General features: G+C 34.9%; 1 protein-coding gene across 1 annotated transcript; it reads right to left on the bottom strand.

The window, feature by feature from the left end:
• Window positions 1–941: 941 nt before the first annotated feature.
• ASB17 (ankyrin repeat and SOCS box containing 17) lies at window positions 942–17,458 on the bottom strand. Its single transcript, XM_027538358.1, has 3 exons — window positions 16,937–17,458; window positions 3,607–3,886; window positions 942–1,227 (listed from the first exon to the last, which is right to left on the bottom strand). Exons 1-3 carry the CDS (start codon window positions 17,335–17,337, stop codon window positions 1,021–1,023), a joined length of 888 nt encoding a protein of 295 aa, XP_027394159.1. The 5' UTR covers window positions 17,338–17,458; the 3' UTR covers window positions 942–1,020.
• Window positions 17,459–17,837: the final 379 nt, after the last annotated feature.

Raw genomic sequence — 17,837 nt, 5'->3', positions numbered from 1 at the left:
CCAAAGAGTATGCAGATTTAACTAATGTGATGTTGAGTCAAAATGGTTTCTGTATTTGTATTAAAATGCATATAATCCGGGGGTGGACGAAATGGGTGAATGTGGTCAAAAGGTGCAAACTTTAAGTTATAAATATGTCCCGAGGATGTAATGAGCAACGTGGTGGCTATAGTTAATATTGTATTGTATATTTCAAAGATATTGAGAGAGTAGGTTTTAAGTTCTCATCACAAAAAAATTGTAATGTGTGATGATGGACGTTAACTGGACTTATTATGGTGATTATTTCACAGTATATAAATTTATTGGATCATTATATTTATACCTGAACTCTTTAATGTTATATGCAACTATATCTCACTAAAAAAACTACTGCTAGTCTAGTATTCAGAGGTATCATATACCAAAACACTCAAGCTCCCTGTTGTAATTTAAAGCTAATTATTTCCAGACATAATACATTTCTGTCATCCTACTCCCAGCACTTTAGTTGACTAATTCTTTGCGTTGTATTGTTTGTGACCATGGCTGCTACAGAATTATAAATTCTCTCAAGAAAGAGATCACCTATTAATTTAATTAATTATTCCCTACTACCAGGCACTGTGTTTTATTTGCAAAGTAACTCAATAAACATTTGTTATTATGAATACAAAATATAAAATAATATTTACCTAACCTAGGACAAACTGATAGTAAAAGCTTCAGAGCTCAGAATAGTAATATAACCAGATTTTCCACAAGTAGTAAGAATGCTCCAAGGCCAAAATAACTTTTAAAAATGGAATAAGAGGGTAAACCTAAAATCTTATAAAAATGCATATAATTTGTTCCACTATATAGATAAGTAATGGGTATAGCCATATACTTATTTAAAAGTGATTCATTTAGTATGTTATTTGAAAATATATTTTCTGATGGAATGTTCAGTACAGTAAAAATTTGTGGGAAGTTAATAGTTTATTAACTTCTAAACCATACAACAGTGAGCATCCTTAAAGAATGACAAAAAGATGTGCATTAACTTTCTAAATTCAGATAGTTCTGTAGACAAACAGGGATTAGAAGTGAAAATATTCCATTTGGGAGCATATTGTTGGTTAGTAGTTGAGCCCTGATGGTTATTCTGCAGAGATGTAATAGTTCACATGGATCTTTGTATCTTGTTGAAGGAATGTAGTCCAGCCAATTTGAAATAATTGGACGTCTTCCTAAACTTAGCTGCATCTAAAGAAAAGAGAAATATTTTAACTTTGTAATATTAATCACTGTATTTGTCCAAATTATAAACATTTTAATTTTTTATTTGAATTCACAGAATTGTATCTTAAGTTTATTAACTCTATAATGCTTTTTTCCCCCAAAACATTTTTGCCTGAGTCAAGAATTTTTATACCCATTTTATTCACAAAATCATATATAAAGTTGAATGTCTTTTGTGTCTAAGGACACAAAACATTATTTCTTACAACAGTGAATCTGTTTTTTTAATTTTAGATCATATGGTTTATTAGCTTCTCCTCTAGAGTGTTGTCAATTTGACCATAAACTGAAATTATCTAGGAGACTTTAGAAACTATCAGTGCTGAGGTTCTATTCCTAAATTTCTGATTTAGTTGGTTTGGGGTCCCAGGAGGCTCTAGCCAATGCAGTAGATATTAGAAGATGCACGTTCAGTCCCTAGGTTGGGAAGATCCCCTGGAAGAGGGGACTTCAGTGTTCTTGTATGGAGAATCCCCATGGACAGAGGAACCTTTACAGACTATGGTCCATACGGTCATAAAGAGTTAGACATGACTGAAGCAACTAAGCACACACACAGACAACATAAATCTGCCAGGTAATTCCAGTCATTGTAGTGTAAAACTTCATACTGCTGAATCATGAGAAGATCTGACAAGAGGTCCATCCCTGTGAAGATGACTTTTTAAGGTTTAGTTAAGGTAACCTTTTAAATATTTAGTTCTAGAAGGTAAATGTTATTAGCCTGATACAGAAGTAAAAGACATCTGCTGTATTACTTCTCTACAGATTGTATGACACTAACTTAAATGATATATAATTTTTCATTAGTAAATAATTTTTTAAAGAATATCTTGTGTATACTCAGAAGTGAGCTTGGTGCTTAGGATAATTGCTAGGCTACACAAAACAGACATAGTCTCTGGGCTCACAGAACTGTGGTCTGGAAGTAAAGATATCTATATGTATATTTACAATAAAACTGGGAAGTGTGGTAATGCAAAGCACGTTATTTGAAGTGTTCTTTAAGCTGGTTTTTATGCCATCTTTCACCTTCTTGCTCAATGCCACTTCACTTATTAAATTGCAGTTGATTGGAATTCAGCTTTAACTTTGCCATTCAGGCAAAGATTTTGATCAACTCACTCTATCCTACAACTGATACTGTTTTATTTTGAGTGTACTTCAGGAATAGCATTCACAGAGATGCCTGAGAATCAATATGTCCTATAATAATGGTACAAAACTAACACTGTACAAGGACAAGCAAATTCCTAAAATTGGTTGCCAAAATGGTGGTGGTGGTTTAGTCACTAAGTGGTGTCTGACTCTTGTGACCCCATGGACTGTAGCCTGCCAGGCTCCTCTGTCCATGGGAATTCTCCAGGCAAGAATACTGGAGTGGGTTACATTTTCCTTCTCCAGGGGATCTTCCCAACCCAGGGATATAACCCCATCTGCTGCACTGCAGGCAAATTCTTTACCAGCTGAGCTACAATTTGACCAATTTGCCCTCCTTACAATTGGCCCAGGAGTGTTTGACTGATATATGTAGTTGAGGCTTAAGAAAGTTAAAGATGCAACAGAATTATATTTCTTAGGAGTTTATTTCTGAAGTCACACCTTTAAAGACAAGGGGAATTGCTAAATTCTTTAGTAATGTGACTGGTTTAAATTTATAGGGCTACCTTCTTTATCTTAAGCAGACTTATTTTTTGACACTAATAAACTTGATACAGTTTGATGCTAAAACTTGCAGTTCATTTTGACAGGGTGAACATGCCCATTGCATGGTTTGTTTGTTGTTTTTTTCCCCTAAACCTTATCAAGGAGAAACTCTTCATATTTCTGAGGGATAGATATTTTCAACTGAACAAATATTTAAAGCCTTTATATTTTCATGCTTAAAATTGTTCAGGAATTTTGAAAAGCAAAATATGTTTCTTGGTATGTGATTTTATGTGGGAAGAAATGCAACTTTTATTTCCAAATATTCTATAGGAAAAGAAATCTGTTAAAAATTTAATTTGTTGTGATTTTAATAGATATAGAAATCCTAATAAACAGGTTATCATGTAATTAGGATGTAATAATAACATATATCAACTTAATAAATGCTAAAATAAAATATAAATTTAACTTTTAAAAGTTATTTCATATTTAGAAGATATAAAATTATGAACTAAAAGAGTTAATGTTCAATATAATTGGAATTCCACTTGTTTTTAATTTATAAGTATATACTCAGTGATTAATTTTTCACTGGATCCATAGATTTAAAATTGACTTTATTCTTGCCTCACAGTTCTGTCTTAAACTTGATCAATAATTGAGTCAAAGTACAAAGTACAATATTTTGCTTACCTCTATTTCCCTGATTGAAATGGTGGAAAGCACTCTGGAACAGAGCACTAAACATGTTTTGGCATCTTCCTCGATGTCTACCAATTCATGATCAACCATTATTCTCACTCTTGAAGGGTAGAGCAATATTGTTAACACAATGTTGATAGGGTTATTTTCTCTTTCTAAGATTCCATATTGCAGGAGTATTTTTAAGATATTGGATTGTCTCGTCTGAGCTACGTAAAGTAGAGGTGTGATGCCACTTAATGGGCTTGGACAGTATACTGGAGTGAAAGTTCTGTGAACCAGACAAACAAACAAGACCTCATTGAATGTAGAATTAAGAAATGTGGTAAACTGTTTGTCTTAAAATCATAGTATTATCTTAAATAACTTTAATATAACTTTACCTTTATATATGTCTTAAAAAGTTTTCTACTCTGAATCTAGGCCAACTAGAAGGTTAAAAAATAAGAAAGCTCCTACTACACGCTTAAACCCCTTTTACACTTGTAAAAACAAACAAAGATTTATATTGTATGGAAAGTATTTAACTTTAGTGATAGCAATTCTGTTTCTCATTTGAGAAATCCATAGTGATTAGAAGTTGCATTATGAAACTGATATAGCTCTAGAAAATCTAAAATGGAATAGAAGGACAGACTTTTGTATTTCACTTTTTAATAGAACAGAATTATGTGACCCTTTTGATATCTTTTTGTTTTTGTTGTTCTTAATCATGTATCAGGCTTGGGATTGAATTGAGTTTGAAAATTAGACTGAAAAGGAAAAAGTGTAACTACCTTAATTCTATTTTTTCACTTTAATAAAATTAGAATTGATATTTTCAGGTTAAAGAAATGTAAATTATGATGAGGGCATATCACGTCTTTCAAGGACAGAGTATAATTTTGCTTCTTCAATAGAGTTTTGAGAGTTCTCTGAAATCTTGCTTTTCCTGGAGTACTATATGGTGGTTGGACTTGAAAATTTATGCTCCATTATGACAGAAATGAAAATTTTATTTTTTCTAATTGTATGTAGTTCTTGCAGTCATTTCATTTCATGGACATTTATGTTTGCTATTAAATTGGTCAAGATATGTAGATAGGACATGGTAGAATCAACCATAGGGGATTGTTTTAATTAATTATCAAGCCTTGATTTGGCCAAGTAAACATGGATTTTAGGACTAAGGAAAGGGAAATTTTACTCATAGTCCTGTCTCTGGAATTCTCTTGATTGGTCTAATAAAATACTGATATAGTCCAAAACCACATACAAACTATAAATATTAGTTTTAGACAATTATGCCTATCAAGGAGAGCATTATTCAAAAAGAACTTTCAGTTCAGTTCAGTTCAGTTCAGTCACTCAGTCATGTCCAACTCTTTGCGACCCCATGAATCTCAGCACGCCAGGCCTCCCTGTCCATCACCAACTCCCGGAATTCACTGTATTCTTTCTCCTGATTATTGGTATTCACTTTCCCAAATCACAACTGCCTTCAACTTTTCTATGTTTCTTGGATTTGTGTGTGTTCTTCCCTTCTACTTTCAATTCTGGGACAAGTCTTGCTGATTATATAAGACTCTATCAAATAAACTCTTTTGCAAAGTCTTCTTTGATTGCCTGAGTTTGTCTTACTCCTTATAGCTCTTTGTACATAGCTCCATTAAACCCTTATCATTTTGGACAACTTGCTTAATGTCTCTAATCTTTCATTTTCTTATCTTCAAAATAAATGGGTGGGCAAGATGAACTATAAAATTTTAAGTTCTATGGGGCAATGCTTTTTGTCTGTTTAGTATGCTATTATATCCCTAAATGCCTAGAACAATGCTTGGCCCATAGTAGATACTCAAGTATATATTAAGTGATTTTTTTGCTATTATCCTGAAAAATATTATTTTTAATTAACTGAAATTAAAATATTTAATTCTAATATTATTAAAATATTATTAATTTATTCTATAGCTTTGGACCTAATAAGATTTTTGGTGAAGTGCAATCACTTAGAATTTTCAAGAACAATCTCATTTATTCATCTTGCTAACTCTTAAGATATTTGACTTAAGAGTCTTATAAGTATTGGGATTCAGGGGACTTAGGGGGCAGAAAATACCATAAGTGGCCCTTTTTAAGATTTAGAGATATTAGCTGATTTTAAGATATTAAGATTACCTGTAGAAGATACTTTGGACCAAAAATGTTTAAACATAAATAAAACTCAAATAGGTTTAAAATAAGATTTGAATGTCTAGTCTATACCCAAATGGCATATGATTAATCCTCACGTTTACAGAGCATGTTATTGTAAACCAAAATTTGCTTAATCTGTACTGACAGTTAATTATAACAGTACTTATATGGATGGAGGGAGGCAAGCAAGTCAAGAATCAGTTTTTAAATGTGAGCTTAATGAACTGAACCCTCTGTATCTGAAAACCTGTCATATACACAGTTATGAAGTGGAATATAATATTTCCATAGAGATATACAGAGAATGATTCCGTTTTGCAGCTATAGTAGTTATTTCTAAAATGTTTCCTAATATTTCTCTTTTGGTCTGACTGCCAATTCAATATACATTTCTTCACAATAATTTTATCTCTGATATTTGACACAGTTGATTTTCTTGAGATATTTTCCCATGGCTCAGTGGGACCATTCTCTTTAAGATGCAGCTACCTCTTTGACTATTCATTCTCAACCCTCTTTAATTTATCCCTCTTTCTCTGCCCTTAATATCTAAGTAAAGTAAATGTGGCCTTTTGACTAATTTTCATCTGACTAACTATTCTCAGGCAATTTCATCTGTGACAGTAACATGAATTACTGTTTATTAATTTATTCAGCAAATACTTATTGACTGCATACTGTATGCCAGGCAGTCTTTTGGGTACTTGGGATATATGAGTGAAGAAAACAAAGATACCTCCTTTCTTGCTAATACAGCAGTGAGGGGAAACAAACAATACAGAATGAACATAGCAAACAAAATAATTTTATAGTATGTAGAGGTTCTGATAAATATTGTGGGGAAAAAGAAAAAGTAAGGCAGGATAAGTATGGAAGTGCTGAGAAGGTGCAGTGAGGGCATTTGTCAATTTTATTTTATTTATATTTTTAATTGAAGTGTGGTTAACATGCAATATTATATTGGTTTCAGGTATACAACATAGTGGTTTGATATTTAAATACATTATGAACTGATCACTACAATTCATCATCTGCTACTGTGCAAAGTTATTATGATATTATTGACTATATCCCCAATGCTGTAAATTACATCCCCATGACTTATTTTATAACTTGAAGTTTGTACCTCTTAATCTCCTTTACCTATTTCTCTGAACTCCTAACCCTGCTGCCCTGAAACCAATAGTTTGTATCTGTGAGTCTGTTTCCTTTTTTTGTTGTTGTTCATTTGTTTTGTTTTTTAGATTCTACATGTAGAATACTATGTATTCTACAAATACATAGTATTTGTTTTTCTCTATTTAAATTATTTCACTTAGTGTAATGTCCTCTAAGTCTGTTGATGTTATCACAAATAGCAAGATCTTATTCTTTTTTATGGATGAGTAATAATCCATTGTATTTATGTGTATATACACAGACATGACTTCTTTATCTACTATGATTACTTAGGTTACTTCCATATCTTGGGTCCTGTAAATAATGCTGCAATGAACATAGACATGCATATATCTTTTTGAATTAGTGTTTTCATTTTCTTCACATAAATACCCAGAAGTGAACTTGCTGAGTCCTATGGTAACTCTATTATTAATTTTTTGAGGAACCTACATACTGTTTTCCACAGTGACTGCACAGTCTACATTTTCAGCAACAGTGCACAAAGTTTCCCTTTTCTTTTCATTAACACTTATTTGCTGTCTTTTTGATAACATTCTGACAAGTGGGAAGTGATCTCATTACAGTTTTAATTTGCATTTCTGTAATATGTGTGCTATGATCAGTGCATTTTCTTGGCAAAATTCTATTATTTGCCCTGCTTCATTCTGTACTCTAAGGCCAAATTTGCCTGTTACTCCAGGTGTTTCTTGACTTCCTACTTTTGCATTCCAGTCCCCTATAATAAAAAGATATCTTTTTTGTGTGTTAGTTCTAAAAGGTCTTGTAGGTCTTCATAGAGCCATTCAACTTCAGCTTCTTCAGCGTTACTGGTTGGGGCATAGACTTGGATTACCGTGATATTGAATGGTTTGCCTTGGAAACGAACAGAAATCATTCTGTCGTTTTTGAATTGCATCCAAGTACTGCATTTCGGACTCTTTTGTTGACCATGATAGCTACTCCATTTCTTCTTCTTTTTTTTTAATATAAATTTATTTAATTGGAGGCTAATTACTTTACAATATTATATGGGTTTTGCCATACATCAACATGAATCTGCCACGGGTGTACATGTGTTCCCCATCCTGAACCACCCCCCCACCCCAACCTCCCTCCCCGTACCATCCCTCTGAGTCATCCCAGTGCACCAGCCCCAAGCATCCTGTATCATGCATTGTACCTGGACTGGTGATTCATTTCATATTTGATATTATACGTGTTTCAATGCCATTCTCCCAAATCATCCCACCCTCTCCCTCTCCCACAGAGTCCAAAAGACTGTTCTATACATCTGTGCCTCTTTTGCTGTCTCGCATACAGGGTTATCATTGCCATCTTTCTAAATTCCATATATATACGTTAGTATACTGTATTGGTGTTTTTCTTTCTGGCTTACTTCACTCTGTATAATAGGCTCCAGTTTCATCCACCTCATTAGAACTGATTCAAATGTATTCTTTTTAATGGCTGAGTAATACTCCATTGTGTATATGTACCACAGCTTTCTTATCCATTCATCTGCTGATGGACATCTAGGTTGCTTCCATGTCCTGGCTATTATAAACAGTGCTGCGATGAACATTGGGGTACACGTGTCTCTTTCCCTCTGGTTTCCTTGGTGTGTATGCCCAGTAGTGTGATTTCTGGGTCATAAGGCAGTTCTAGTTCCAGTTTTTTAAGGAGTCTCCACACTGTTCTCCATAGTGGCTGTACTAGTTTGTATTCCCACCAACAGTGTAAAAGGGTTCCTTTTTCAATAAATGAGATCAAAAACACTCTGGAGGGGACAAATAGTAGAATAACGGAGGCAGAAGATAGGATCAGTGAAGTAGAAGATAGAATGGTAGAAATAAATGAATCAGAGAGGAAAAAAGAAAAATGAATTAAAAGAAATGAGAACAATCTCAGAGACCTCCAGGACAATGTTAAATGCCCCAACATTCGAATCATAGGAGTCCCAGAAGAAGACAAAAATAGAGACCATGAGAAAATACTCCAGGAGATAATAGTTGAAAGCTTCCCTAAAATGGGGAAGGAAATAATTACCCAAGTCCAAGAAACCGAGAGTCCCAAACAGGATAAACCCAAGGCAAAACACCCCAAGACACATATTAATCAAATTAACAAAGATCAAACACAAAGAACAAATATTAAAAGCAGCAAGGGAAAAACAACAAACAACACACAAGGGGATTCCCATAAGGATAACAGCTGATCTTTCCATAGAAACTCTTCAGGCCAGGAGGGAATGGCAGGACATACTTAAAGTGATGAAAGAAAATAACCTATAGCCCAGATTACTGTACCCAGCAAGGATCTCATTCAAATATGAAGGAGAAATCAAAAGCTTTACAGACAAGCAAAAGCTGAGAGAATTCAGCACCAACAAACCAGCTCTCCAACAAATACTAAAGGATATTCTCTAGACAGGAAATACAAAAAGGGTGTATAAACTCGAACCCAAAATAATAAATGGCAACGGGATCATACTTATCCATAATTACCTTAAATGTAAATGGGTTGAATGCCCCAACCAAAAGACAAAGACTGGCTGAATGGATACAAAAACAAGACCCCCATATATGTTGTCTACAAGAGACCTACCTTGAAACAGGGGACACATACAGACTGAAAGTGAAGGGCTGGAAAAAGATATTCCACACAAAAGAGACCAAAACAAAGCAGGAGTAGCAATACTCATATCAGATAAAATAGACTTTAAAACAAAGGCTGTGAAAAGAGACAAAGAAGGACACTACATAATGATCAAAGGATCAATCCAAGAAGAAGATATAACAATTATAAATATATATGCACCCAACATAGGAGCACCACAATATGTAAGACAAATGCTAACAAGTATGAAAGGGGAAATTAACAGTAACACAATAATAGTGGGAGACTTTAATACCCCACTCACACCTATGGATAGATCAACTAAACAGAAAATTAACAAGGAAACACAAACTTTAAATGATACAATAGACCAGTTAGACCTAATTGATATCTATAGGACATTTCACCCCAAAACAATGAATTACACCTTTTTCTCAAGTGCACACGGAACCTTCTCCAGGATAGATCACATCCTGGGCCATAAATCTAGCCTTGGTAAATTCAAAAAAATTGAAATCATTCCAAGCTTCTTTTCTGACCACAATGCAGTAAGATTAGATCTCAATTACAGAAGAAAAACTATTAAAAATTCCAACATATGGAGGCTGAACAACATGCTGCTGAATAATCAACAAATCACAGAAGAAATAAAAAAAGAAATCAAAATATGCATAGAAATGAATGAAAATGAAAACACAACAACCCAAAACCTGTGGGACACTGTACTCCATTTCTTGTAAGGTATTCCTGCCCACAGTAGTAGATATAATGGCCCTCTGAGTTAAATTCACCCATTTCAATCCATCTTAGTTCTCTGATTCCTAGAATGTCGACGTTCACTCTTGCCATCTCCTGTTTGACCACTTCCAATTTGCCTTGATTCATGGACCTAATATTCCAGGTTCCTGTGCAATATTGCTCTTTACAGCATCAGACCATGCTTCTATCACCAGTCACATCCACAGCTGGGTGTTGTTTTTGCTTTGGCTCCATCCCTTCATTCTTTCTGGAGTTATTTCTCCACTGATTTCCAGTAGCATATTGGGCACCTACCGACCTGGGGAGTTAATCTTTCAGCGTCCTATCTTTTTGCCTTTTCATTGGCAATGCCAAAGAATGCTCAAACTACCGCACAATTGCACTCATCTCACATGCTAGTAAAGTAATGCTCAACATTCTCCAAGCCAGGCTTCAACAATATGTGAACCATGAACTTCCAGATGTTCAAGCTGGTTTTAGAAAAGGCAGAGGAAATCAAATTGCCAACATTCGCTGGATCATCTAAAAAGCAAGAGGGTTCCAGGAAAACATCTATTTCTGCTTTATTGACTATGCCAAAGACTTTGACTGTGTGGATCACAATAAACTGTGGAAAATTCTGAAAGAGATGGGAATATACCAGACCACTTGACCTGCCTCTTGAGAAACGTGTATGCAGGTCAGGAAGCAACAGTTCAAACTGGACATGGAACAACACACTGGTTCCAAATAGGAAAAGGAGTATGTCAAGGCTGTATATTGTCACCCTGCTTATTTAACTTATATGCAGAGTACATCATGAGACACGCTGGGCTGGATCAAACACAAGCTGGAATCAAGATTGTAGGGAGAAATGTCAATAACCTCAGATATGCAGATGACACCATCCTTATGGCAGAAAGTGAAGAACTAAAGAGCCTCTTGATGAAAGTGAAAGAGGAGAGTGAAAAAGTTGACTTAAAGTTCAACATTCAGAAAACTAAGATCATGGCATCTGGTCCCATCACTTGATGGCAAATAGATGGGGAAACAGTGGAAACAGTGGCTGATTTTATTTTTCTGGGCTCCAAAATCACTGCAGATGGTGACTGCAGCCATGAAATTAAAAGATGCTTACTCCTTGGAAGGAAAGTTTTGACCAACCTAGAGAGCATATTAAAAAGCAGAGGCATTACTTTGCCAACAAAGGTCCATCTAGTCAAGGCTATGATTTTTCCAGTGGTCGTGTATGGATGTGAGAGTTGGACTGTAAAGAAAGCTGAGCGCTGAAGAATTGATGGTTTTCAATTGTGGTGTTGGAGAAGACTGTTGTGAGTCCCTTGGACTGCAAGGAGATCCAACCAGTCCATCCTAAAGCAGATCTGTCTTGAGTGTTCATTGGAAAGACTGATGTTGCAGCTGAAACTCCAATACTTTGGCCACCTGATGCGAAGAGCTGACATTGGAAAAGACCCTGATGCTGGGAAAGATTGGGGGTGGGAGGAGAAGGGGCCGACAGAGGATGAGATGGTTGGATGGCATTACCAACTCAATGGACATGGATTTGAGTGGACTCCAGGAGTTGGTGACGGACAGGGAGGCCTGGCGTACTGCGTTTCATCGGGTCACAAAGAGTCGGACATGACTCAGTGACTGAACTGAATTGACTGAATATGTGTGCGCACATGCAAACACACTGAAATTAGTGATGTTGAACCTCTTTTCATGTCTATAAGCCATGTGTATGTCTTCCTTGGAAAAACACCTATTGGGTCCCCCCCTTTTTCAAAATTTTATTTTTATAATATTGAGTTCTTTACGTGTTTTTGATATTAACCTCTGATTGGATATATTGTGCGTATCTCCCTTTACTCAGTAAGCCTTTTCATTTTGTTGATGCTTTCCTTTGCTATCCAAAAGCTTTTTTAGTATGATGTAGTTTCATCTGTTTATTTTTGCTTTTGTTGCCTTTGCCTGAGGATATGTATTTAAGAAAATGTTGCTAAGACTGATGTAAAATTATGTACCGCCTATGTTTTCTTCTAGAAATTTTATGATTTCTGGTCTCATATTTCAGTTTTAAATAAATTTTGAGTTTATTTTTGTATATAGTGTAACAATCTGGTCAGTTTGTGTGTAGCTATCCTATTTTCCCCACACCATTTATTGAAGAGGCTGTCTTTTCCCCATTGTATATTCTTGCTTCCTTTGTAATAAATTGGTTGACCATAAAAACATGGGTTTATTTTTAGACATTCAATTCTGTTCCATTGATGTATGTATCTTTTTTAAAAATGCCATTACTACACAGTTTTGATTACTATAGCTTTGTAATATAGTTTGAAATCAGGGTAGTATAGTTTGAAATCAGGGCACATGATACCTCTGGCTTTTTTCTTCTTTATCAAGGTTGCTTTGGCTGTTGATAGTCTTTCATGGTTCCATGCAAATGAACCAAGGAATGTAGGCAGGCTTTAGAAGCTGGCAAAAGCAGCTAATGCCTCTAGCTAGTGCTTCCAGAAGGAATCTGCCTTGTGACATCTTGATATGAGCCATTGTAGCCTCATTTTGGACTTTTGATCATCAGAAATATAAAATAATAAATTTATCTTGTTTTAAGGCTCTAAGTTTGTAGCAATTTGTTACAGCAGCAAAAGGAAACTAATACAATCATCAACCAGTCTCAAAATTTATAAATCTGAAGTTTAACTCTTCTTCCTCTTTCATTCTCTACTTCTGATCACCTACTGTAATTCTGGTTATTCTGTTTAGTAATATCTCTTTTCCCATTGCTATTGTTTTAGTTTAAGTCCTCATTATAATTTACCTGGACAATTATGATAACAAAAGGTGGCTAGGGGCTGTGTGTGTGTGGGGTCGTGGTAGTAGAGCAGAATTAGTTCTTCCTCCCAAATTATTATAAATACACATATAATCTTAGTTAGCATACTGGGCATGCTATGCAAATTCAGCTTCAAGCAACTCCTCTAACCACCTGCCTCTTTTCAATCAGATGTGTCCCTCAACCTTTTCTACATAGAAATTCTGGAACTGCTGATGAGCAGTCTACTAACTGGTCTGTCAGCTACAGCTCCAGCCTTTCTTCCCACAATCCAGTCTTCAGATGAGAGCTGGTTAATCTTTTCATACTACAATTCTGATCTTCACTGACTGGGCATCACCCATGGTGTAAATTTTAGATTTCTTAGTATGACCTACAAAATCTTTCACAGTTTCACTTTTAGGCCTTATTGCTCACTATTACTTGATTTCCATCTCATTTTCTAGCAGTTGCTGAGTTGCCTGTAGTCAATGGATAAAATGTGTTTGTGTCTCTCTTGGCTTTAGTTAGCCTCTCTCTGCCTAGATTATATTTCTTCAAGGGAAAGACAGGGAAGACTCCTTTTTATCTTTGAAAAATCAATTTAAGACATCACTTCTAAAGAGCCTTCTAGATATCTGCTCCTCCCCAATAGTGTTAACAATGTCCTATATTCTTTCTACCTGTACATACTTCTGTTTCTGAATTTATATTGAATTATTCTTTTCATGGCCTGCTTACTAGTCTGTGAGCTCTCCAAAATTAGGAAATATATCTACTTTGTTTTTGTATCCCCAACAAATAACACAATGCCTAGTACTTAGAAAATGCTAAATACTTGCTATTATTTTAACTGAATGATATTATCTCTCTTTAACCACTTACAGTCTGCCATACAGTAGCATTTATTTTTGCTATAATAAATAAGCAAAAATAAAATGAACAAACTTTAAGTTCCTTTCCCTCACTAATTCTGTCTTTTTTTTCCCCCCAGGGTCCTATTAATACACTTTATGATTGTATTAGGGAAATTATCAAACTGGAGTGTATACAAGGGGAGGTGACCAAAGAGTGATGCTGTTATGGAAATAAACAACAGATAGTAGGAAACTTAAGATATTCTTTATGGGGTCAAAATAACTATGTTCAAATATTTGAGAGGTTTTCATATAGGAGACAGAATGAGTAGACTTTGTCCTTTATATTTCTTGGGGCAGAGTTGGAGAAATGGAGACAGAATTCAGTGCATTATGACAAAGAAGAATCTAAACACTGTATAAAAATTCAGTTTTCATCTAATGCAATCTCGATTAACCACTTGCTATGTATCTGGATAGTTCTAGGCACTGTTAAAGAATATGCTCCTTTCATGGAGCATTTTATTTTTTTTTTTTTGGGCCACACCACATGGCGTGTGGGATCTTAGTCCCTCAACCAGGGATCACACTTGCACTGCCTCCATTTGAAGCACAGAGTCTTAACCACTGGACCACCTGGTAAGTTCCTCCTGGAGCTTACTTTTAGCAAGAGTATATAGTGGACAACCAATACATGGTTGGAATATAGTGTTCAAGGAAGAGTGACATAAGAATAGATTTGGGAGGTTGGATTTGGGGATAGATTGTATGGGAATTTTTAAAAATGGATATAGATTTTGAATTTTTTTCTACTGGTAGTGGGAAAACTTTGGATGATTTTAAACATGGGTGGTATGGCCTATTTCACATTTTTAAAAGGTCACTCAGGCTGCTGCCTCAAGAATGGATTGTAAGAAGGAAGAATGGAAGCTGGAAGATTTCCAGTAGGAGTCTTTTGGAGTATCTAGGTAAGAAGTAATGGTGGCTTCACCTAGGTTAGGAATGGAGGACATGAAAAGGATAACAAATTGGGATACGTTTTAGAGATAAAGTCAAAAAGATTTGCTGATGTGTTGTGAAAGAAAGAGAAGAAACAAGAATAAGTCCTGGATTTCTGACCTGAGCAACAGAGGCTGTTAATCTAGTGGAGAATTCAAGAGAAGGAGCAAGTTAGCAGGCAGAGGATAACTTAGATCAATACTCTGTTTTGTTTCTGTTAAATTTCAGATGTTGAGCCAATAGCCTAATTTATAAGAGGAGTCTGGGGCTCAGAGGAGAGGTCAGGGCTGGAGGTAAAGATTTAGGAGTAATTGACATATTTAAAGTCATGGGACTGGGTAAAATCATTGAGAGGAAAGTGGATAGCTAGGACAGAGAAGGGTCCCTGGTAAAGGAATGGTTTATCTCAGGAAATAGTTAACTCACTACTACTAGCTTTGTTCAAGCAAAGACCAGATGAGCAGCAACCAAAGATACATTATGGGAGTTGTTGTCCAGGAAGAGGGGCTGGGGGAGGTTTGTTAATGAATTCTTAGGTTCCATTTGAATTTAAAGTTCTGTGACTCTGAAAGATCCAAAAAGCTGTGGGACATAGAATTGGTCTGTAATGTGTTTTACCTTGATGATGCATCTAAGTCAAAATATATGAATCTTAACAATTTATCAAAACAGTTGTTAATGGCACACTCTTATGTCCCACTGTGTGTTTCTTTTTCATTTCCTGTTCTTTGTTTTCAGTTTTACCTTGCCCCTCCACTCCCCCATTAACCTTTGTAAAAAACTTAATCCTCTCTTCCTCTGTTTCATTTCGTTTTTCTTTCCTATGGACCTGTCAAGGGATATATAAAGGCATTACTTAGTCCAGTTAGTGATGCTCATTGTTAGAAGCTGCTGATCTCTGCTATAGTTACATATATAGTAGCCCTTAAAACAACCAAAAAGTGATATTTTGGAGTTTTGTTTATTGATATTCCAGAATTAAGTGCTCATTTTTGTACTTGGGTAATTATTGATTATTATTAAGGAAAGTAATCTAGTGGTTCTCTAACACCACATAGGATCACATAATACACCATCAAGAAAACAACACTGCTTCAGGAAAATGGAAATGGGTTTAGTCTTAAACTGATCTGTCTTATTTTTCATTACATAGGTAGTTCTATCATTGTGCTAAGTACAGTGCCTTGTATATAGTAAGGTGATAAATACTTTGTTGAATGAGTGAACATATGCACATCTATTCTGTTCATTGAGATATTCAAATGAATATCTAAAACCAAAAAGTAAATTGGAGTTAGTACAAACTAAGTAACTTTAAAATCTGTATTACAGACTACAAAGAGGTTATGTTAGATATTTTATTCTGATAAGATCCTCAGTAATATTCATTAGCTAGATTGCCATGTTTGGATTAGACGAAAATGTGATTCCATAACAGACTGAATCAGGTATTTGACTTTCATTGTAGTCAACTCCGGGGAATTTGATGTCAAGTTTGTCAATGATATTAACATAAAAAGAGAATTATTATGTTTAATAAGTATTACTAAGTGAATATGTGTTAATACTCTGAATTATACTTTGAAAGTCAGTTTATATACATGATATTATAGGTAAACATTCTCAGTATTCTCAAAAAGAAGAGATCACAGCATTACAAAGGCAATGTCTTTGACTAGTTACAGAAATCTAGGTTGTTTAACGTTGCATTATCTTGAGCACTAACATGTAAGCTCTATAGAGCAAACCACTAGTAATTTATTGACACATAATAATGTACATAATAGGCAAAATTCTATGGAATAAATAATGAAGGAATGAACAAATGAATGGACAATCAATTCAGGCTTCCTTATATAGTCACTATAAATATACATTTTAGAAAAAAAGGAGTAGTATAATCCCTTAAAGAGAAATTTCCCCCTTTTATGTTGAAAACATAGGAGATTATTACCTCCATATCAGTGCCAGGTTAAAACTTCTGTCTTGAACATAGTCTTTTGTCTTCTTGAGAAGCAGCTCCACAAAGTCAGGATTACCTTTTCTGGCGAAAACCCAGTACAGAATTGTATTCACACATATTTCAGTAAATTCAAGGTTAAAATTTACTTCTAAATGGCATCCTGATTTTTCCACAAATGCAATATAATCTGAGAGTAGTATGTCAAATCCTTCCAAGTCGACATACCTCAGAATTTTTGCCAGTGTTCTATAAACCCTGGGCTCATAGCAGTGATATCCCCACTGATGCAAAGACTGCAAGGATGGTCTTTTAAAAACTTTGTCAACGAGACTACAGAATATATTGCTTCGTGGGCAAGAAGTCTTACAACATAATTTAGAAGATTTACTCATTGCTATTTAAGGCAATGATGTAGAAATAAAATCACACGAAGTCATACTGTAACCCTTCAGTTACATATTTTGATAGTATGGTAGGCTTTACTTCACAAACAGGAAGTGCCCTTTAAACTGTAGCCAGAAAAAAAAAATCATGTGAAATACTACCATCAAGTACTGGATGACATCACAATAGATGGAGATCTGTCATCAGAACAGGTCAGAGATTTGGGATATTAAATGTAACTGATGACTTTTGAGAAAGACATATTGGACAGAAATGGCATGTGGAAGAGATAAGATATGATATTTTTAACTTTCTAAGAATTCACTTCAAGCTAATAGTATGTTTATCAAGTGCTAAAACCCACAGTCTACACATGAGACAAAATAGTATTAATAATCAGATTGATTATTCTGTTTAGGCTATAATATAACAGACAGTGATAGAATGAAAAAGTTCAGTACTATTGTTCTCATGTTCTGCATGAGGACTGCATAGTCTCACTTAATCT

Source organism: Bos indicus x Bos taurus, chromosome 3 (genome assembly GCF_003369695.1).
Source record: "Bos indicus x Bos taurus breed Angus x Brahman F1 hybrid chromosome 3, Bos_hybrid_MaternalHap_v2.0, whole genome shotgun sequence".
Classification (NCBI taxonomy): Eukaryota; Metazoa; Chordata; class Mammalia; order Artiodactyla; family Bovidae; genus Bos; species Bos indicus x Bos taurus.
Note: the sequence above shows the minus strand (reverse complement) of the source record. Positions and strands in the feature narration are given on the sequence as shown.